At 52.3% G+C, this 21,782-nt stretch overlaps 7 protein-coding genes and 1 pseudogene across 8 annotated transcripts; 7 read left to right on the forward strand and 1 right to left on the reverse strand.

Annotated features, from left to right (window-relative positions):
- Positions 1 to 208: 208 nt before the first annotated feature.
- PPTG_13181 (hypothetical protein) lies at positions 209 to 2,772 on the forward strand. The gene has a single exon (XM_008910619.1). It carries the CDS (start codon positions 940 to 942, stop codon positions 2,614 to 2,616), a length of 1,677 nt encoding a protein of 558 aa, XP_008908867.1. The 5' UTR covers positions 209 to 939; the 3' UTR covers positions 2,617 to 2,772.
- Positions 2,773 to 2,892: 120 nt separating this feature from the next.
- On the forward strand, positions 2,893 to 11,008 carry PPTG_13182 (hypothetical protein). Its single transcript, XM_008910620.1, has one exon. The coding sequence runs from the start codon at positions 3,428 to 3,430 to the stop codon at positions 10,769 to 10,771; it is 7,344 nt and encodes a 2,447-aa protein (XP_008908868.1). The 5' UTR covers positions 2,893 to 3,427; the 3' UTR covers positions 10,772 to 11,008.
- Positions 11,009 to 11,345: 337 nt separating this feature from the next.
- On the forward strand, positions 11,346 to 13,003 carry PPTG_13183 (hypothetical protein). The gene has a single exon (XM_008910621.1). It carries the CDS (start codon positions 11,691 to 11,693, stop codon positions 12,681 to 12,683), a length of 993 nt encoding a protein of 330 aa, XP_008908869.1. The 5' UTR covers positions 11,346 to 11,690; the 3' UTR covers positions 12,684 to 13,003.
- Positions 13,004 to 13,426: 423 nt separating this feature from the next.
- PPTG_13184 (hypothetical protein) lies at positions 13,427 to 14,754 on the forward strand. Its single transcript, XM_008910622.1, has one exon. It carries the CDS (start codon positions 13,509 to 13,511, stop codon positions 14,541 to 14,543), a length of 1,035 nt encoding a protein of 344 aa, XP_008908870.1. The 5' UTR covers positions 13,427 to 13,508; the 3' UTR covers positions 14,544 to 14,754.
- Positions 14,755 to 15,412: 658 nt separating this feature from the next.
- On the forward strand, positions 15,413 to 16,441 carry PPTG_13185 (hypothetical protein; the record flags this gene model as incomplete). The annotated part of the gene is made up of 1 exon (XM_008910623.1): positions 15,413 to 16,441. The coding sequence occupies one exon, from the start codon at positions 15,413 to 15,415 to the stop codon at positions 16,439 to 16,441; it is 1,029 nt and encodes a 342-aa protein (XP_008908871.1).
- An 11-nt stretch (positions 16,442 to 16,452) lies between these two features.
- PPTG_13186 (hypothetical protein) lies at positions 16,453 to 17,739 on the reverse strand. Its single transcript, XM_008910624.1, has one exon. The coding sequence runs from the start codon at positions 17,661 to 17,663 to the stop codon at positions 16,707 to 16,709; it is 957 nt and encodes a 318-aa protein (XP_008908872.1). The 5' UTR covers positions 17,664 to 17,739; the 3' UTR covers positions 16,453 to 16,706.
- Positions 17,740 to 20,467: 2,728 nt separating this feature from the next.
- On the forward strand, positions 20,468 to 21,492 carry PPTG_23443 (hypothetical protein; the record flags this gene model as incomplete). Its single annotated transcript, XM_008910625.1, has 3 exons — positions 20,468 to 20,608; positions 21,294 to 21,338; positions 21,451 to 21,492. 3 exons carry the CDS (start codon positions 20,468 to 20,470, stop codon positions 21,490 to 21,492), a joined length of 228 nt encoding a protein of 75 aa, XP_008908873.1.
- On the forward strand, positions 20,695 to 20,764 carry PPTG_20559 (annotated as a pseudogene). The gene has a single exon. The product of its transcript is annotated as a tRNA-OTHER (tRNA).
- Positions 21,493 to 21,782: the final 290 nt, after the last annotated feature.

Below are 21,782 nucleotides of genomic sequence, written 5' to 3' on the forward strand. Positions count from 1 at the left end.
TGCTGCGATTGCCTTCGAATTCTGTTCATCTCTTTGCACCTGTAGGTGCAACTGATCGGAAACTGCGCGTGCACCATCACGAGTAAGTTGGACGACTTCTTCGTGAGCCCGAAGAAACGATTAACCCGTGAAGGTTTGCGCAAGTTTGTCACAACAATGGCCTTTGTGCTTCGACAAATCGGAGATATCAGACCAACTTTTTATCTAGCAAAGTCTCAGTAAATAAGAACAAGTCAAGGATATCGCGACTCAACTTCAGTAGTCTTCAAGCTTGCAGGACGACACCAAGGACGTTCATGCCCATTGTTCCCCCCTTATCCACGACGTCGAACTTCAGCGATTCCGGCGGCTTCACCACATGCACACGTAAGTGCATGGCGGTGGATGGATACTAACACTGCCATTAGTTGAACCGTGTTGCCAGTCGACGTCCACATGATTGGCGCTCTACACAAGCCGCTCAACGTTCATCCGTGTGATTGGCCTGGGGCACACCGTCCCGCATCACAACATCAGCGCCACAGCATGACCGATCGTGTTATGAAGTTGCGACGCCAGTTGTCGACCATCAGTCCGCTCTTTTGCGTCGGGTTTCCCGGTCACGTTAGCGATATATGCCTGTCTTGACGTGACCCCATCCTCTTTCTATGTCGCTCGCGCTGTTGAAGCGCTCTCTGTGACGGTTCACCTCTTCGATCGAGTCTTGATTGGCGCGAGGCATGCGTTATGATACAGAGGTGCTGGAAAGCAGTGTGCCAAAAGACCCTTGCCACTTCTTCCACTGGTGTCTCCATCGTTGGCTGGCTGCGGGCATTCCTTGATGCCACTGGATGGGCGAATGCCTAAGCGATGCTACTGCTTGGTTAGCTTTTCGGAGACCATTTCGAAACTCGCCTCGTCCGGCACAGCACCACCAAAACGGCAAGTTGGAGAGGAGACATGGTCATGTCTGAACGCGACTCGCACTTGTCGACGCCTCGGCTGAGCAAGAAGCTGCAGGCTGATGGCGACTATCTCGAGGCCAAGTCGCCCAACCCGATGGCCAAGTTCGAAGAAGGCGCCCTACGTGAGGGTCCACCGCCCGACACCAAGAGCAAAACCTACTTCGGTTTCCTGTTCCAGTACGCCGGTGCTGGACTGATCTACAGCGTCTTATACAGCTTGACGTACCCCTTTTTAAACAACTACCTCCGCATGTCCGGAGTGGCTACTGCATCGGCCAGTGTATTGATCGCACTACCGTGGTCGCTCAAGACGTTCTTCGGTATTATCACGGATTGCTACCCGATCTTCGGCTACCGTCGTCGTCCGTACATGGTCATCGGTTGGGTGGTATGCACAATCTGCTCGTTCGTTATGGCTGTTCTACCCGAGGGAGAACCGTACTACCCGGACAACTCGTGGGCGTCTCTGACGGAATCGGAGCTCACCGCGGAACAAATCGCTGAAATCAACTACGACGCCCCCAATAACGGCACCAAGTTCATCCTACTCATGATTGTTGCCAACCTAGGCATGGTCTTGTCCTTCACGGCGTGTGGAGGTACCTTGGTAGAACTCTCGCAACGTGAGGGCGAGAAGCGCCGTGGTGACTTGCAGACCATGATCTGGGTCGCTCGTCAAGCCGGTGGCGTCGTCGCGTCGGCTCTTGTGGGCTTCGGTCTCAACTCCGAGGAATACGGTGGCGACTTTGCCGGTTCCATCCGAGTGGGAGGTCTGATGGGCGTTTGCGCGGTCACGTCGCTTGTCACGGCGCTTGTGGCTTGGTTCTTCATTGAAGAGGAGCGTGTGGAACGTCGTTCCATGAAGGTTGAGATCGCCAAGCTGTTCGACTTGATCCAGTACCGCGTGGTGTACCAGGTGCTGGCGTATCAGTTCTTCGGCAACATGTTCTCCTACGTTAGTGTGACCGCTGCAACTCCGTTGCAAAGCGTCTGGCTGACGATTACCCCCGTGAACAGCAACATTGCCACAATCATCTCTACGTTCATCTCTATGGCTTCGCTACTGGCGGTGCGCCAGTGGGGACTCAACTGGAACTGGCGCTGGATGATTGTGGTCGCCCAGATCGCCGTCGTGATCGTGGACTGCTTCCCGACCTTCTTGACGATCTGGGACGTCGTCCGTAGCCAGTGGTTCTGGCTGGGTGTACCGCTGCTAGAGCAGGTGCCGTACAACATCGGCTTTATCGTGTCGACCTACTGCATGGTCGAAGTCATGGAGGAGGGCAACGAAGCTGCATTCTACGGTCTCGTTGTTGCCATTTCGAGTCTGGCGTCGCCGTTTGCCACGGTTATCACCAAGAACATTGACGCCAACTTTGACATTTCCACGGCAGATCTTCAGCGTGACGACACCAGAGTGCGTGAGCAGGTCACGTACGCCTACCTGTGCTCGTACGCGTGCAAGGTCTTCTCGACGGTGTTTGTGCTGCTCATTCCGCGTCAAAAATCCGAGACGCAGGAGATGCGTCGCAACGGTGGCAAGAGCAAACTGGTGGGTATCATCGCGGTCATCCTTATCGCCTTTACGTACGTGTGGACGATCATGACCAACGTCATGTCCATCTTCCCCAGCACATCGTGCCTAAAGATTGCTGGTGGCGATGGCTGCTAGAAGATTTCCTCTCACATTCCATCGATGTCCGTGAACTCGATCTCCATTCATGTCAATACACGTTTTCCACCCTACGCATGGCGTAACATCAGACCACATAAGCTTGAGCACGGACAGCAAATGCATCATGGTGACTCATGTATGCACCGCACTCAAGAATACACGTAGTATCCACGTGCATGCATTGTTGCAGGCATTTTTGCCAACGCTGGCAAGTGGCAGTGGATATTCATGTTGGCAACTGCAGCATCGAGAGTTTTGATAATATCTGAGTGACAAGCATTGAGACACTGCGATACTCAGATTTTTCAAGCAAAAAAAGTTGTTGAGGAGAGTGAAGGTTGCAGACAAACATTGCTGGAGCTATGGCATCGGTCATGATAAAACTTTGTGCTGTGCTGCTGCTGCGGTTGTGCACTGAATCAAGCGGCGGCAAGACAACTGGGTACGAGGCCTGCGTAGGACACTCACCAACAATAAATGGAGCCCTCGTGCTCGCACTATGAGCAACCTCCGAGCGACTAGCAAAACCCCGTTAGACACCGCAGAATCCGGTGGATTCTCGACTTACCGTTCTGTCCTCTTTACAACAGACAGCATCCAGTAATCCTCGCTTTCTATTGGTCCGTCCCGTTTCCAAACAAGCTCTGCTTGTCATCTTAGGTACACTTGGAAATCAGTTGCCGACTGATTTGCCGATTTGCTTTGTCCCCTCCTGGCCGTTGGCAGTTCATTCACCCATTTGTCACCCAAGCGCCGCCACCTCTCAATAGAAGCCCCCTAATATCCGCCAGAAGATCGGTAGGCATACATGGCATACCGAGCGGACGGAGGCGCACGCGCGCCCGTGCGGCGGCAGGCCGAGAGCAACTACCTCGATGTGGACCGCGAGCAGGCTCTGCATCGCCTCGAGAGCTTCCACGCGTCCGCGCGCGGGCCCTTCGAGCTGCTACAGACCAAGTTCGGCTTCCAGCGCAGTAGTGTGGCCAATCAGAAGGAAAATCTGGGCTGCTGGATCACCAATTACCAGATGCGCGTGCGCGCCGAGGCCCCCCAGGGCTCCGCTGAGAGCGCCGACTTTGTGACTCGCTCGGCGCTCACGCGTGTACACAAAAAGTTTTTCCGCAACTATGTGGCCTGGTGCAAATTTTTGCGCACGGCGCCGCGCTGCTCGGACCCAGAGAAGGAAAACACGTCGAGAATGGAGAAGGAGCTGGCGTTGTTCCTGCTGCTATGGGGCGAGGCCGGCAACTTGCGCTTCATGCCCGAGTGCATCTGCTTCTTGTACCACAACATGGCCACAAAACTCGAGTTTTTAGATACTTTGCCAGATGTGGACGAGGGATTTTATCTAAACGAAATTGTGCGCCCAGTGTACAACGTGATCGCGCAAATGCGGCTGGCAACTGCGCCAAAAGGCCAGCGACCGTTCGACCACCAAGATACCACAAACTACGACGACGTCAACGAGTTTTTCTGGACCAGTTTGTGTCTGGAATGTGACGAAATGAATGTGGCAAAGATGCTCGAAGTGCAGGACCACAAGACGTTCAAGGAGAAACGCAGTGTGTTTAACCCCGTCCTGGCGTTCTTCCGCGTCTGGTACTTTTTAGTCGTGGTTTTCCACATCATGGTGGTAATCACCTACGTCTCGTACATGGCCGAGGGCGACGACGACGGCGGGCTTGGATTTTTCTTCCGAGTTTTCACCAGTGACCAGACCAAGATCCGCGCACATGCCTTCTATACGATTTTCTGCACGGTAACCGGATTATTAGCCATGAAGGTGGTGATGCAGATCTGGTTGTTCGGATTGCGACTGTACAAGGATATCTGGATGGCTGTGGGCGTCTTCTGCCGCTTGTTCTGGCACGCCTTCTTCTTCGCTCTGTTCATGGCAATCAACTTTTCTCCTGATGAATCCGCACTGTTTGGGTCACTGAGCAGCATGTTGCCAGGTGGAGGCGAGGCCGGAACGTACTTGTCCATGGGACTGGTGTACATTGTGCTCTACTGCATCCCAGTGCTAACAGCAGCGACGATCCGCGCGTTCTTCCCCAATGCCATTTGGGGGATTCGCATGATTAATGCACTGGACGGCACCAGTCGACAGTATGTGGGGCGCAACACGGCGCAACCCTGGGCCAACTACACGCAGTACAGTATGTCGTGGTACATTATCTTCTTCTGCAAGTTCTTGTTTGCGCTGCAGTTCATGATCCGGCCCTTAATGGCGCCGTCAATCGAGATTTACGACCTCGTAGTGGACGACGATGGAGTCTTCCAATCAGGACACAACATCATGTTCATCCTGGCGTTGTGGGCTCCGATCTTCGTTGTGTACATGTACGACACGCAGATCTGGTTCATCCTGTACCAATCGCTCGTCGGGTTGATCATGGGCAAGCGTATGCACATTGGACACTACGTTGGCTTAGCGCAACTGAAGGTCGGAATGGCAGCAGCTCCCAAGTTATTCGACGATAAAGTTGTGTCTCTACGGACTAAAAAGCCAAGCCCCGAAGCCGTCACGCCAGTACCAGGAGGTGGCGAAGGCGAGTTGCGTCACCGCGACGTGGTGCGTCTTCGCTTTGCGATTATCTGGAACCAAGTGGTGGACAATTTCCGTTTAAACGATCTCTTAGATGATCGCGAGACGGTAATTCTGCAGTACCGTATCTTGAACAAAGGAGAACGTATCCAGGAGCCGATCTTCCTATTAGCTGGCAAGTTATCGAAGGCTGTTGAAGTGGCAGCCAAGACGCGCTCAAACAAGTGGGATATCGCTACTTTGGTCAAGAACATCGCGACGGCGGATGCGTTAGAAGGCATGAAGAACGGCATGGAGCTTGCACGTGATATTTTCTACTTGTTGCTGGGTGAGGAGGAAGAGAAAGGAGCGCTGAGTGTGTTGGAGTACATCTACTCGTCTCCGGACGTCGTGAACCTGCTGGACTTGACCTACCTGCCTCAACTCTCGGACAATGTGGTGGAGCTTCTGGCTGTGATCTTAGATATGCCAGAGGATATTGCGTCGATCGATGACTTGGCCACTGCGCCGGAGGAATTACGCATGGAGCTGCACGTCCAAGTCGCTCAAGTCGTGGACCGTCTGCGTGCCATCGCGTTGACTCTAGAGCTCATGCTGAACGACGACACGGTCTCGCGTAAGCTCCACAACTGCCGCTTCTTACAGACCACCGCCGACTTGGAATTCCAGACGCAACAGCTCATTTACTTGTACAAGGCTGACGCGATGGCGGAGATCGGGTTGATCGCCGTACACCCGCGTGAAGGCCCTGCTAAGCCGCCGCCGCGGTTTAACCCCGAAGACTTTATTTCGAGCTGTACACGCCTGTTCTTCCTGCTTCGACTGGACGTCGCCAGTTCGCTTCCTCGCTGCGAAGACGCTAAGCGTCGTATGGGCTTCTTCCTGCACTCCTTGTCGATGGAAATGCCGCGCGTGGACTCGATGGAAGCCATGCCGTCGTTCTCAGTCATGACGCCGTATTACTCCGAGACTGTGCTGTTCACATTAGACGAACTGAACAACCCGGTGCATTCGAACCCGCTGTTTGCTGAGCTGGAGAAGAAGCAGAAGGCCAAAGGCTGGACGGAACTGACGATCATGAAGTATTTGATCACGTTCCACGCTGAAGAGTGGAGCAACTTCCTGGAAAGAATGGGCGCTAGTTCGCTCGAAGAAGCGCTGGATATCAACGCCCAAGAAGTCCGTCTGTGGGCGTCTATGCGAGGCCAGACACTGGCGCGTACGGTGCACGGTATGATGCTGTACGAAGACGCTATCCGGCTTCTGCGCTGGCTGGAAGTGTACTCGCTTCGTGACATGTCTATCCAAGAAAAACTGGACGAGATGAACCGCATTTCGGCGCTCAAGTTCTCGTACATCACTGGTTGTCAGATTTATTCCAAACAAGTGGCCAACGGGGACCCTCGAGCGGCAGATATCGACTATCTGATGAAGAAATTCCCGAGTTGGCGCGTGAGTTTCGTGGATTCGATTACTGAAAAAGACGGAGACAAGGAAATCAACCGCTTCGACTGTGTTTTGGTGAAATCCGAAGGCGGAGAGATCGTCGAAGTGTATCGGTATGAACTGCCTGGTAACCCCATTCTAGGCGAGGGAAAACCCGAGAACCAGAACGTGGCGCTGCCTTTTACACGCGGAGAATACCTGCAAACAATCGATATGAACCAGGAACATTATCTCGAGGAGTGTCTGAAGATGCCCAACTTCTTAGCGACCGCTACAAGTACCGGTGAAGAGGTGACTGTGATCGGTATGAAGGAGCACGTGTTCACAGGTCGTGCGTCGTCTCTGGCTCGCTTTATGACGCTCCAAGAGCTGGTGTTCGTGACGCTAACTCAACGTGTACTGGCCAAGCCGCTGCGCTCGCGTATGCACTACGGTCACCCTGATGTGTTCGAGAAATCTTTCGTCGTTACGAGCGGTGGCGTCTCCAAGGCTAGTAAAGGTATCAATCTGTCCGAAGATGTCTTCAGCGGCTACAACGTCACTCTTCGAGGCGGTTTAGTGACCCACGTCGAGTTCATGCAGTGTGGCAAAGGACGAGATGTTACACTGAGTCAGATCAACGCGTTCGAAGCCAAACTATCCAACGGATGCGCTGAGAGTTGCTTGAGTCGTGAAGGTCACCGCCTGACCAACTCGTTGGATTTCTCTCGACTCAACTCCATGTTCTACGGACATTTCGGCTTCTACATCTGCAATGCGCTCACCGTCTTCTGCGTCTACGTGTACGCGTACTGCAAGCTGTACGTTGCCACCCATTCCGAAGTGGAAATGACGGCCATCATGACCACAGGCAGCTTGAATTCGCTAGCCAGTGTTATGACGACGCAGTATCTTCTGCAGTTCGGTATGCTGACCACGTTGCCTTTATTCGCCACTTTGTTCGTGGAGTTCGGATTCAAACAAGCGTCGCTCAAAGTTATCGAGTTGATCTCGACTCTGGGAATCGTGTTTTACGTGTTTTTAACTGGTACGAAGGCGCATTTCTACGACGTGGCGTTGATCCGTGGCGGCTCCAAGTACAGAGGAACTGGTCGTGGGTTCTCGATCACTCGTGACCCGATGGTGAACTTCTTTAAAGAGTACGGCGTCTCGCACTTCCGTAAGGCTGTGGAGTTGATCGGCGTGATGATTCTGTTCGGCATCTTCGGCTCGTTTGATATTGGCTCGGACGCCTTGGAGGAATACTGCGCCACTGCAGACTTCGACTGCGATAAAGATCCCGACCAGATCCCGGCGAACATCACGTCGCTGGCTGCGTTCAGTGAGAAGTCCCAGAGTTACGGTATCGCGTCGTTCGCTGTGCTGTTCCTGGGCGCGTGCTGGTTGATGGCTCCGTTCGTCTTCAACACGGACGGCCTGGTACTGCAGAAATCCAAGGTGGACATCGCCAATTGGTTCGCGTGGATGATGCGGGCGCACCACAAGGACGACGGTAACGACGAAGAAACCGGTAAGAATGCCAGTAGCGCTGCGTTCCTGCACCCGAAGGATGGCTGGGACGACTGGTGGAAGTCCGACGTCGACTTGATGGTGCCTCTGGGTCCCATGGGACGTCTCACGTACTGCATCCGAGAGCTGCGCCACCCGCTAGCAATGTATTACGTCTTCATGACGGAGTTCGACTTGGCGTGGTTCGCTCTGCTGTTTGGAGCCATGGGCGCCACGTGGGTGTTGCTGTGGTTCGGAAACCGAGTCAATCACTGTGTATCCAAGCACCGCAAGCTCAACTCGCTCACGATCCAAGGCATCTTGTACATGGTTTGTGTGATCGGAGGCATCCTCTTGATCCCGTTGATTCTTGGTGCTATTGGCGGCTGGTCTGTGAAGAAATGCTTTACGTTCTCCATCGCCATGTTCCTGGGCTTCAACTCGATCGTGCAGTACGCTCTGGCGTTCAACGGTGTGTTCGGAATGGAGGTGGCTATGTGGAGTCCTATGATGGCGTTGGGCTTCCTTATGGACATGATTGTGGGCCTGTTCCTGGTGATTCCGCTGTTCCTGTTGTCGCTGTTGCCGTTCATGCGTATCCTCCAGACACGTGCGATGTACAACGGCGGGTTCTCGCGTGCGTTGAGCTCTGGCTCGGAGGTGGCGGCGTCGCTGGTTATCCTGCTTGGACTGATGGGCGGATTTATCCACGGCTTCATGACGTCGTTCGTGTACACGCTGGGATACATCAACGACCCGAGCGAGAACTTTATGAACCGCTCGTTCTACTACTTCGTGACTAACAAACTGCCGAACAAGGGATCGGAGATGCTGAATTACATGGAAAACGGGTACTTGAAGATGACGTGCGCCACGATGAGCATCGTCGCCGTCCTGCTGTCGCTACTGATCGGGCGCGTGCTCGGACGCCGCATCAACATGGCGATCGGCGGCAGTTTGATCTTCGTTTCGCTTGTTCTCAACTTTATCGCGAGCACGGCGATCATTATCGTGTCTTGCGGGTTGGCGGCGATGGGCGCGGCTATGATGGCGATGAACTACTTGCTGTGGAGCTACGAGATCTGTACGAAAGGCTGGCGTGGCAAGAGTGTGACTGTCTTCTTGATGGGTTCGATGATCGGCTGGTTCGTGCACTCACTGCTGATGGCCAACACGAACGCAACGACCATCTCGGAGGACTGGGAGAACAAACCTACCAATATGTGGCGCCTTCAGCCTGTGTTCGTGCAGCCGGCGCTGATCCTCGCGTTCTTCGGGATCCTCTGGTTCGTGCCGGAAAGCCCCGTGTGGCTGCTGGCGCACAAGCAGGACGAGCCCGCGCGCGCCGTTCTCATCCGTCTGCGTCGCCGCCAGAACGTGACGCCCGAGATGGAACTGATTAAGGCCGAGCTGGTGCAGAAGACCCGTCAGAACCACCTCATGTTCCGACTGTCCATCGTGTTCGCGCTGCAGGCTATGTTCGGTCTCATTATGTCCCAGACGCTGCTGATCCGACGCACGCTCCAGGTGAACGCGGACGACAGCGGCAACGCCAACAACTACTGGGAAGTGTACTTCGCTCTGTGCTGCGCGACGGGCTTCGCGTTCGGCAGCTTCTTGGTGGACAATGTGCGTCGCAAGACCATCTTGAAGGAGTTCTTGCCGTTCGTGGCGTTGATGGCGTTCACGTGCGGCGTCATTGGCGCCGTATCGAGCGCGGACGGCGGACTGGTGCAGGCTCTGCTGTGTCTGCTGTACATCTCGGCCGGGTTGAGTCTCATGAGCGTCACGTGGTTGTCTGCGCTGGAAATGTTCCCGGCGTCGCGCCGGCCGCTTTACTGGACGCTGTCGCTGTGCGTGTTCTACCTGGTGCAGATCGTCGTGTACTTCCTGGATCCGTCCTTCGCGCTATCGCACTTCGTTCTGGCGGGCTGTTGCGCCGTGCTCACGGCCGTGCTGTTCCTGTTCTGCGCCAGTACGAAACTGGGCGCGATCCAGACCAAGGCCGAGAAGAAGTACCAGCGATCCATGCGCGAGTCCGCGCCCGAGGTTGTAGAGGCAATGGAACACGAAGCACAGGTGGACGACCTGCACAAGCAGCAGACGCGCATCGCACAGACGTCCGCGATGAACCGTTCGGCCGGCGTCGCCGGCGCGTCGGCTGGTCAAGTCAACTTTGGCATTTCGGGAGCCAGTCGCGGCGTCGGATACAGCGGCCCGCCGGCTAGTAGCGCGGCCTCGCACGCACGAAACAACGCGACGCAGTTCGGATTCAGCGGCGTCAATGTGGACGAGAACGACGAGTCTATTCGCCAGACAACGTCCGAAGCCAGAGACCACTTCAGCTTCCACCGTCTCGAGAGTGGCGAGGACGCGAGTAACCCGCGGATGCTTCGCTATGGACTGAGTACGGGACTGAGCAGCGCCCACGAGAGCTCGCAGGCCTCGTCCACGGACTTGTCGGCCACGGCTGCCGAGCAGCACAGACTGGCGAAGCAGTTGTCGTCCAGTTTCGACTTTGAGGCTGAGTTTGAGGAAGAACACATTGAAGATTTGCGCCAAGGACAAGTCAGCTATCCGCGCGGCCAACCTCGCTCCGTTTCGTTCCTGCAGTCGCAGCGGTACCCGGACGCCGATGTGCACGCTGAGACCCAGTCCGTTCGGCTGTAGACCAGATATTAGTGAAGCACTTGCAAATGCATTTTTCATTTTTATTTACTTGGGGGAGTGTTGGTTCATTTGCTGGTGGTCGAACTACTAGTAAGATTTTACCTGATAATTTATCTTGGAGTCGCAGTGCGACTTGCACGACGAGTGTGAACACTTCGGAGCGGAGTGTTGCGTGGATGGTGCTCCAATCCGCCAGTTCAGCAACCTGCTGCCATGGAGGAATTCCTGCATCGAGGCCCAATAATTGCCTCAATAATTGAGCTCTGGTCGGCGACCCGCCTCTCGCTGCGCGACCAGCAAGCCAAATCTTTCACCATGGAACGATCAGAGATGTGGATAGGACGAGGGACAGTCACTGGCATCGATCAATCATCGACCGCGCTCAAGTTGAGAGGCTCGCAGTCCAACGCGGCAGTCCATCGGCAATCCATGCGCACGCGTTTTGCTCAGCTCGGCACTAGATACTTCGAAGTAGTTAGTTGTGCATGCATCACGGAGCGACAAAACTGGCGTGGATTTTTCTGCCTTATTTCTAATGGAAATTGCCGTTTTCTCAGTGGCAAGATGCAAAAGGCAAAACCTTCTTGTTGCAACATCAAGCTCATCTGGTGCACCCATTTGTTCCTTCGTGGGCAAAGGTTTTTCCACACGTTTGAGCCCACAACACCGCAACAGCTGTAGGCACGATGTCGCGATGGCAAAACACAGTTCGTTCGGCAAACAGTAAAAACCCGCCCAGGTCTTCCGCGCCCCAGCTGCCGCCAGAGTTCGCAGCCATTGCCGTTTTAGGATAAGACAGGCGCTCCGCCTCTTTTTCATTCGTTTCAAGCCGTAGTTTCTCATTTGCCGCGTTGCGCCCCTCGGTTTGTTTGCCTCCATTTTCGCAGCGCATAGCAACAGGAAAAAAAAAAAAAAAACCATGAGTGTGTGCGGACCAACACTCTTGGCACTGAGCCTAGTGCTATCGCTTTTCGGAACCAGCACAGCCCACTGGGAGGCGCTCGCCGCCAGCTCCACCGCGGAATGTTGCAACACGTGCATCGGCAAGACGTCGGACGCCGTCTACAGCTACGACCCCGTGGTCTTTTCCCAGTGCTCGAACGTGACCGGCGGCGTTTGCTGCTTCGACTGTGGTAGTATGGGCGACCCGTCGTATGGCGACACAATCTCGTACGGAGACGACGGCGTGACGGCCGTTGTGCAGGCGGGCACGTTCATTTCCTTCACTTGGAGTGGCGTTGAAAACGTCACGTACATTTCCCTCAAGACCGGGCAAAAGAAGACCGTGACGCCGACATATTCCGACTCTGCGGCAACCGTCAAGTCGGACACTTTTCTCATTTGTGCCAAGTCGGCCGGCACCATTTACTTCCGCGGATGGGGCAGTGACGCTTGTCGTGAGGCGTCTCAGGAATACTCCGTCACGGTAGAGGCCAGTGACTCGACCGCCAACACATGCAATGCCGACGATGTGGTGGTGCCCACGGCGTCCCCTACCGGCTCGGGTTCCGTCGCGAATGACGACACTGTGGACAGTTGCAACGCCCAGCGAGCGAGTGTGCAGGTTGTCGATGGCACGCGGACTTGTGTCTGTGTTTCAGATTGGGCCAATCCGCCCGAGTGTGACCAGTGGCCCGTGTGGAAATGGCTTGTCACCATCGGTGGTGGCGTTGCCGCCTTGTTTTCCATTATCATTTCCGTTCGTGCGTTCCTGGCTAGTCGCAAGAAGAAACGTGAGGAGGAGTATCGTGAGAATCTGGCGCCGGGTGCCAAGAGCGACGTCGAGACGCTGCAGGTGACGCCAGACCACGGGTATAATGGCAACACTCAGGCCCCGTACAAATACAACCCGGAGGTGGACCGCAACCCCGGAGGCGCACGGAAGGCCGACGACCGCGAGTTCACGTTGTGAGAAATTCGTAGAAAATAACGTTAGAGCGATGCCTCGAGCGAAACTAGTTAGCTTCCCTTCTCACCGTGGATGTGGCTCCTGCGTTGGCTGGCATTTGGTGTGATGGCGATGAGGTGGAAAGGATTCTGCCGCGTAGTGGTCGTGACAAGACAGCAGAGAGTCAGCCGAGGTGATCGTATGTGCAATATACCCCCGTTCCTTTTTGACACTGCCGAGCATTTTGTTGCGATTGACAAATGTGACGACGCAAATTGAAACAATTGACAATGGAAATGTCTCGAATAGTGTCGTCAAACAGCGAAGTTCAGTAGACTGTCACAGAGTTGTACTGAAGGGATATCGTTCTACAGGTAGATTTGGTAGCTTTTGAGTAACATGCATGGTGGCCAACATGCTGTGACTTGAGAATAATGAGCAAGTGCTGACTCAAAAAAAAAAAAAAAAAAACAGGATGTCGATGCCGGTCTTGGCTTTGCTGTAAAAATGCTCTACAGATGTATGCAAATCTCGAATCTCGACAAGCAATTCCTCGGCCCAAAGCTCTTCAATTGCTAGTTGCAAGATCGATTGAGATGGAAAAGATCGCTCTTGAAAACGGTTTTTCATGCACCAGACGAAGCAACATCCAAACTTTGTCGAGGAACGGATTGAACGAACAGGCTATTGCGATAGTCACCACCTTGGTACCAGTCACTATCGTCGTCACGACACCCTCCCGCCTCTTTTATTCAGTGTAGTTTCGCATTCGTGCATTCGTGCGCTAGACCGGAGCGCTGAGGCGCCTGCCACTCGCTTCACTTCGCAGTAAAAAGCCTCTTGAGCACAATGGCACCGCACCGATCGATAATGTTGGCGCTGTATCTGGTCGTATTGGCCTTGACACTCGATGTCACCAAAGCTAACTGGGAGGCGTTCGCTGCCAGCTCCACCGCGGAATGCTGTAACACCTGTATCGGCAAGACGTCAAGTGCAGTGTATTCCTACGACCCCGTTATCTTTTCTCAATGTTCCAACGTGACCGGCGGCGTGTGCTGCTTCGACTGCGGCAGCTTGGGCGATCCGACGTATGGAGACACGGTCTCCTACGCTTCGGACGGCGTGACGGCCGTCGTCAAGGCCGGCACGTACATTTCCTTCACTTGGAGCGACGTGGTGAACGTCACGTATATTTCCCTCAAAACCGGGCAGAAGAAAACCGTGACGCCTACAGTTTCTGATGCACAAGCGACTAAGAAGTCCAATACTTTCCTTATTTGCGCTAAGAGCGCAGGGACGATCTACTTCCGAGGGTGGGGCAGTGACACCTGCCGTGAGGCATCTCAGGAACACTCAGTGACCGTGGAGGCGAGTGACTCGAGCACTAACACGTGTGACGCGACGGAAGCGAGTTTACTAGGCGACGACACAGAGGCTTCGACTTCCAGTGCTAAAGGTTCGGGTTCTAGTTCGCTCCCAGCTGACGAGACCGTGGACAGTTGCAACGCCCAGCGAGCGAGTATCCAGGTGGTTGATGGCACACGTACTTGCGTTTGTGTCTCGGACTGGACGAATCCGCCCGAGTGCAACCAGTGGCCCGTGTGGAAATGGCTCGTGACGATCGGTGGTGCTGTTGCTGCCTTGTTCTCGATCATTATTTCAGTACGCGCACTACTTGCCAGTCTCAAGAAGAAGAAACAGGATGAAGAATACCAGAACAACCTGGGCCGAATCACTCCAAAGAGCGACGTCGCGACATTAGAGGTAACACCTAATACTGGCTACCACGGCAACGCGATGATGGTCCCTACCGCATACGACCCGCAGGTAGACCGCACATCTGGAGCTCCTCGGAAACCGGTCGACAACGAGTTCACGCTCTGAGGAAACCAGAGATCTATCAATACCAATACAGTTTTAAGCGCGACTACACCTTGCGCAGCTCAAGTTCTTTCGTGCTCGCGTGAGTTGCCTTCAATTGCTACTGAACAGTAACCATAGCACTAGAAGTAACCAGAAAGCTTACGAACAGACTGACCAGCACGATCCCACTAGAAGTATGTGCCATAATCGATGAGACCTTTTTGATCATGTCAAGCTTTATTTTTTTTTATTATTATTTTAAAATATTTTCTTGCTGTAAGCTGTCGGACCGACGACGCCTTGTGCAAATTGAAACAACTGGCAGTGCAATTGGCAACAGAGAGCCCAACGATGTCTTGATTGCATTGCCGTGAGTCAGCTCTCTTGCCAATCTAAACTGGTACAACCACGGCTAGGCAAATACTCAAAACCGTGAACAAAACTTAATGAGTTGTTCGTGGCTAGACAACTCACGCTTGGAACCAGAACGTGAAAAAACTTATCAGCAGCAATAAACGAATGAACTTCATGTACTGGCGACAAGCACCGCACAATTCAGTCGTGCTTTGCTGTTCAAGCAATCGACTAATCGCAAATTGTGAATATCAGATACTCCGAGATTGAAACGATGCATGCACGAGCACGTTGCTGTCCGAGAATCTCCAATCCAGAGGCTTCACAACTCACGCCTCACTTGCCAAACCTCCGGGAAAGGCAGTCGATAGTCTGCCATCATCCAAACAGCAGCCTTCATCGTCGTTTCGAGACGACATTCCGCCTCTTTATATCCTGGCGTAGTGGTTTTGTATTTGTGAAAACTCGTGCACACGACTGCAGCGTATGTAACTGCGCCCGTGCGTCATTTCTCTACTTGCAACGCAAGAAGCAGGATGAACCGCCGGTCGGTGGTATTGACGCTCGTGCTTGTCGCCTCGGTGTTTGTACTCGATGAAATTCAAGCCAATTTGGCTGCCAGTTCCTCCTCCGAGTGTTGCAACACTTGCATCGGCAAGACTTCGTCCGTTCCTTACAGCTACGACCCCGTTGTCTTCAACGACTGCACCAAGGTAACAGGAGGTGTCTGCTGCTTTGACTGCGGTAGTCTAGGAGACCCCACCTATGGCGACAGTGTATCATACGGAGACGACGGCGTCACGGCTGTCGTGAAAGCGGGATCCTACGTTTCGTTCACGTGGAGTGGCGTCGAGAACGTCACGTACGTGTCACTCAAGACCGGTCAGAAGAAAACCGTGACGCCTTCAAGTTCCGATACATCAGCAGAGAAGAAGTCCGATACTTTTTTGATCTGCGCAAAGGCCGCAGGTACCATTTACTTTCGAGGCTGGGGCAGTGACGCCTGTCGCGAGGCGTCTCCAGAGCACGCGGTGACTGTGGAGACCGGTGACTCCAGCGACAATACGTGCAATGCGAACGACGTTCAGGTGCCTACTTCCGCTCCGAGTTCTAGTAAGAGTTCTGGTTCTAGCTCGATAGAGGCTGATGAAACTGTGGAGAGCTGCAACGATCAGCGAGCGAGCGTGCAGGTGGTCGATGGTATGCGGACTTGCGTGTGCGTGTCGGACTGGACGCACCCTCCGGAATGCGATCGGTGGCCTGTGTGGAAGTGGCTCGTGACGATCGGCGGTGCGCTTGCCACGCTGTTTTCCATTGCGCTTTCAGTGCGAGCATTCGTCCAAAGCAAAAAGAAGAAACAAGAAGAGGAGGAGAATTATCAGATGAACCTGGCCACGAAGAAGCACGAAGAGGAATATAAAGAGAACTTGGCTCCGATGGGGACTAAAAGCGACGTCGGCTTGGCTGAAAGCGGATACCATGGTGCTCCAGCGACCCCGTCCAAGGAGGTGCAGCGGACACCTGGAGGTACTCGAAAACCAGATGAGCGCTTGTTCTCACTCTGAGATGTAGTACTGTGAAGTGCAACGTGTTAAATAAATTTATTGTACCGCAAGGATCGGTGCAACTCGAATGAACTAGGAAAGCTCCCAGTATAGATGATGTAAGGTTTTGCAGTTAAATCAACTTTTGCTCACGCATCTTTTCGTCAGAAAAAAAAAACGCTTGCAACACAATAACTACATGCTCCAGCGGAATGGCAGGAAGAGTTGCAAAAAAAGAGTACATGAAATTGTACTGTACAGACTGGATCTGGCTATACAAACCGGACTAGAACAGAGCAGCAACGAAGGCACTAGCGATGGCCACCAGTATCGTTGCACCAGGCAGCATTGATCGCACCGCCGAATTTGAATCCGATCCCGATGCTGAAGACGTCGAGGAGTCCGATCTCAGCGAAGACGCAGTCGATCCACCAGTGGACGAGTCACCTACATCCACCGCCTTCCCAGATGCAGAGCTATCCAGCGAAGACGCCGTGATTGAAGAACTGTCCGACAGGGACGAAGAGGAAACACCAGCTCCATTGTCCGACGAGCTTGAAGTGGGGTTTGAGTTTGATCCTGCAACGCCGTTATCAGACCCAGTGACAGATCCACCGGCAGCCGAAGTCGGTCCAGTAGCGCCGTTCGTTGTCGACCCCGAGATAGTACCATCCGATGTACTTGTTCCTGACGTGTTAGTCGATGAGTCTGTCGTAGCTGCACCCGATGCGTTAGTAGTGGCTGATCCAGACGCAGGGTTCGTCGTGGCATTCGTCGTAGCAGCGCTTGAGGTGGCACCCGTCGTTGCGGTTCCTGATGCGTTCGTCGTGGCTGACCCGGTTGCACTATTCAGGGTTGAACTAGTTGTAGTTGCGCCCGATGAGGGTGAAACAGACCCGGTGGAACTGGTTGAGCCGGGACAAACTATCGTTTCGCCACTGCACATTTGGCCACTGGAGCAGTCACTCAAGGTGTACTGGCAGCTTGTCGAGCACATTTGAGCGGTAGCCGAGGTATCCGTAGTGCACGAGCACTTCTGACCACATTCAGACATGCTGTTGCCGTCACCGACGCGGTTGCACAGGGTGTTGCAGTCTTCGGACGTTGAGGCGCCGCCGTTGACAGTACACACTCGTCGAGCGCAGTTGCCCTGTGTGGACTGGAGGAAACGACCAGTTGAACTCTCAACAGAAGTTGTCGACAGCATCAGCAGACCCACGATGACAGGGATGGCGCGAACCATGGTGACCGAAGTTTAGGAAGTTGATGTTGCGAGGGAAGGCTGGTTGTCAACTCCAGTAGGAATTGGAAAGTGAGAATACTCTTGACGGGCCCCTTTGAAGACGTAAGGCAGAGCAGCCAAATACAAGTCTCTCTCTTAAACCGCTGGATCTTATCCACACTGTGAGCACGTGTTGTATCCTATGCCTCTTTGATCAGACATTGGAAGCATGTGGGAAAATGCCGACATGCGGTTACTAGTAACATAATAATACATCCAGACATCCAGATGCATGTGATTTTTTTTATAGTCTGATAGGCAAGGTGCCTCCAAACGCTTCAGCCTGCACGTAGCATCGACGGCGCCTACTAAACTACATCCATTCCGCGGGGACATCAGTTACAGTGTGATACATAAGCGCTTTGATTCTTGGTTATTTTCTTTGTTATTGTAACACCTCTCGCTGACCGTGCTCTCACTTCTTATGCTTTTGTGGTTTGAATGGGTATCCGGCGATTCTTTCTAGTTGCTGCAGCCGATGTAAATGAATAAATGTTGACGCCGATGCAGGCGACTAAACTTCACAAAGCGGCACCATTAGCAGCTTTGACAAGCATATACAACCTTCGGTAGTACAGCAATTTGCCTCAGTAGCGAGACACGATTTGGTTTACATTTTTCAAGTAGATGGTGTGATAGAGGCACGACTTACTGTCAAAACACTTGCACGATACAAATAGTGTAAGTTTTTTCTGGAAGGTTATTAGGTTCCATGACCTGGCTGTAGAGACCCCTTAACAGTAATAAAAATAGCATCTACCGCTTATTTTATTATATATTTTCTGCCCGGGTAAGTTTAATTCAATAACAGAATCAAGCGACAAATCGAGCACCACAACGTGGACAGAGAGAGCTGCGGGTTCGTGCGGAACTTATCTAGATTTATTTTTACAAAAGCAACTACCTGTGGATTGCTTGATGCCATTTTCTGGGTTGCATGGCCTGACCGTGGGTGGGTCTCACGTGGTCTCACGTGGTCTCCCGGGGGGACTTCTACGTGCCGAACTGTCGTCATCAGATGAGAGCGAAGCACCCCCTCAAAACCCAAAAGATTGATACTACAATTTGTCAAAAACTTGATTGAAATGATGACTCTACAACATAGTGCTTCTGGAGTTTGAGCTGCACAAAGAAATAGCGTCTACTCGCGCAAAGGCCAACGCTTACCACGTTGTTGGTGATGTAGAGTCGCTCTTCAAGAATCAACTTACCCCATCGACCCTGTCCTAAGCGAAATATAACCAATTGAGGCTCTCTATTCTATACAGATAGACAACAATAAAATACCACATATCGGGGCTAATTATAGGCTGCGCTGCTGGTATAGACTTCTCAAATGACGTAATTGCTGCAATGGACAGACCACGTTCCATTAGAACCGACCAAAAGCCAAGCGCTACGCTCGGATTGCTGTTGACTACTCACACAAGCTGGAGCTATTAAACTATCTTACCGCTGGGCACTGTGTGGGCGAAGCCGTCTCCCACTTCTCTCCCGACAGCACGGGTAGCAATAAGCCGCAAAACAAAAGCAGGTTTCTAAGTGGAAATAATAGGAAGCGCTTATTAAATTGTTCTGTGAGGACGTCAAGGGGCATTTCAAGAATCTACGGTTCAGTGGCCTAGCAAAATTTCTTTCGAGTGAAGCTGAAGAGGCTATTGTCCAGTGGATTAATTCGATGCGCATCGAGGACTGCCCAGTCACATCTCAAATACTGAGGTTCAAGGCCCTCGAAGTGGCTGCTGACGGAGGGCTCGCGCATGACATCTCCAAGGCATCTCACTCGCGGAGGGGCCGGTTCATGAGGAGGCACAACCTGTGTATTAGGGCGGGCACGCATCAGGGACAAACAACACCACGAGGATGCGGAAGCTGCTAAGGCAAGGTTCTGTGGGGAAGTACGGGCTGCTATAGTTGAACACGGGTTCAGTAATGTATACAATTCTGATCAAACAGATAAGGTAACAAGCATGCATTATATGCGCTTGACTACACTGACACTTGTCGTATGCTATAGTCATATTTTACGAGTAGCTACCTCGCCAGTCAGTATCAACGGAAGGGTTAAAGTCGATCTGGGTTAAATGTAGTGGATAGGAGAAAGGGAGCTATGATCATGCTGCTGGCCGACTGGAATGGACACAAGCATGTGCATTTTGCCGTTTACAAAAATGGCATCTACTTTCACAGACACATTCAAGATGAGAACGATTCGATTCGCCACGGATTTTGGTTTTGTTTATGGACGGAGATGATTGATATGCAAAGTCTCCACGGCTGCCGTATCTGTGAGAATCCTACAGCATGGTGGAATTTACACATTCCACTAGAATTACTTCAGTTTCACTTTGGATTCCGAGAGAATATAATGGAGAAAATATTGTTGTTTTTGGCCACTTCTCTGGGCACTGGACCCAAGCAGTTGTCGACCATGCAGCATCCATAAACGTGGTGCTGGTTAGGATTCCACCACGTTGCTCCTACGTGTATCAGAGAGCGGATGTGGCTTGGGATCAGCCAGTTATAAGTCGGCTACGTGGGCATTCGCTCGACAGCATATGAGTACTGATTGATCGTCATCCCGCACTTGAAAGAGACCGTATACAGGAGCGGCGTAAGCTAAACAAGTCGCTAAGATTGCTAGAACGGAGATCCAAGAGGTAGCACGAGAGAAGATAGCTCGCCCACAGGACCAGACGCTACGTTCTACATTCGAGATGGTGGCCCTAAAAACGAGTTGACATTACGTCATGGCTTAGCGAAAGATGGGGAGAAATCAGTGCCACTACAATTGTCAGTGGCTTGGAAATGCTGGTCTATTGGACTATACCCGTGATACTGAGGCTGCCGCTGAGTCACTCGAGATCGGTCAAATAACCGATTACTGGAACTGCTTGGTGCTGTTGGTAAGTCTATCGGAAGTGATGATGAATACCCCAGCCGTTCAGATGATGAGTTTCCATAATCACATTTTTTTTACTTGATTCAATTTTGAAGGTAGTTAAATGGCAAGAGTGCCGCGTTTTATGCGATAGACGCGGGTTCGATTCCCGCCGTGTCTATAAATATTTAGTTAGTTAAAAAAAGAGTAATTCGTACTCTATAGCTGCTAACTTTACTGAATGTGAATAACCCTATCACGTATTGTGTACATTGGACCTTGCTTAGGACAAAGGCAATGCGGTAGTAGACTTTACTATATTTGACACAAACAACAGATCTATTTTGTCTCTCCAAAATGTATTTTCTTTGTCCTCGATTGAGCTTTACTTCGTTTGGCACGTCGTCAACTCCAACTTCATCGGCATTGTCCTGCATGTTGCACCTTCTCATTATTTAGGGAATCCAACTCTTCATTCGCAACCACACTGGCGTCGACGGAGTCCAACGCACCGGTATCTTTAATTCTAGCGCTGACATCGTAGCAAACAGGGAGGACAGAAAGGCCGTCCATGACGCCGTGGTGGTGGATAATATGACGATTGTTTCATTGCTGTGCAACGAAGTAGAGATTCAACATAATTAACTTTAAACAAAAAAAGCGGATTTGTTCTCTCATCGGTAGGTGGTCATGATAATTTTGCATTACAGGAGGTGCTGGGCGAGTTGAGTATCGAGACCGAGTTGCCAATAATGGTGCCAATGGATAGCTTAGCAGCGATAACTCGTATACAGAGCGAAGCAAATTCGTCTATAATGGCATATTTTTGGAGGTAAATTGAAAAGTATCCACAATAAGGCTCAATAGGTATCGTCGCGCTGCAAGTCGTCACAAGTGTCGAGCGGCTAGCTAATTGATTAGCAACATTTTTACCTGTATCGCGTGTCAAAGCTCCGAAATGACTAACCGGGGTCGTAGCGGGAGAGTGAAGTTAGACCCCTCGAGGTTCAGAGGAGGGGTTTGAAGGTTGGTATTCGAACTCGTTTTGGTCCTATAAAAGTGTGACATATCCTTGATTCGATAAAGTAGTGGAAAGGAACCAGTACGTCATAGCGAATGACCACAGCGTCGTGTGCTTGTACATCCAGCTTTTACTGACGGTTCGACCCTCAAGTACACTGACTTTCCGTTTGTACTCG

The sequence above is a fragment of the Phytophthora parasitica genome, assembly GCF_000247585.1.
Source record: "Phytophthora parasitica INRA-310 unplaced genomic scaffold supercont2.38, whole genome shotgun sequence".
Lineage (NCBI taxonomy): Eukaryota > Oomycota > Peronosporomycetes > Peronosporales > Peronosporaceae > Phytophthora > Phytophthora nicotianae.

What these genes read in the sequence shown, in the direction of transcription:
- PPTG_13183 (XM_008910621.1), top strand. Translation starts at nt 11,691, where the DNA reads ATGAGTGTGTGCGGACCAACACTCTTGGCACTGAGCCTAGTGCTATCG.
- PPTG_13184 (XM_008910622.1), top strand. Translation starts at nt 13,509, where the DNA reads ATGGCACCGCACCGATCGATAATGTTGGCGCTGTATCTGGTCGTATTG.
- PPTG_13186 (XM_008910624.1), bottom strand. Translation starts at nt 17,663, where the DNA reads ATGGTTCGCGCCATCCCTGTCATCGTGGGTCTGCTGATGCTGTCGACA.
- PPTG_13182 (XM_008910620.1), top strand. Translation starts at nt 3,428, where the DNA reads ATGGCATACCGAGCGGACGGAGGCGCACGCGCGCCCGTGCGGCGGCAG.
- PPTG_13181 (XM_008910619.1), top strand. Translation starts at nt 940, where the DNA reads ATGGTCATGTCTGAACGCGACTCGCACTTGTCGACGCCTCGGCTGAGC.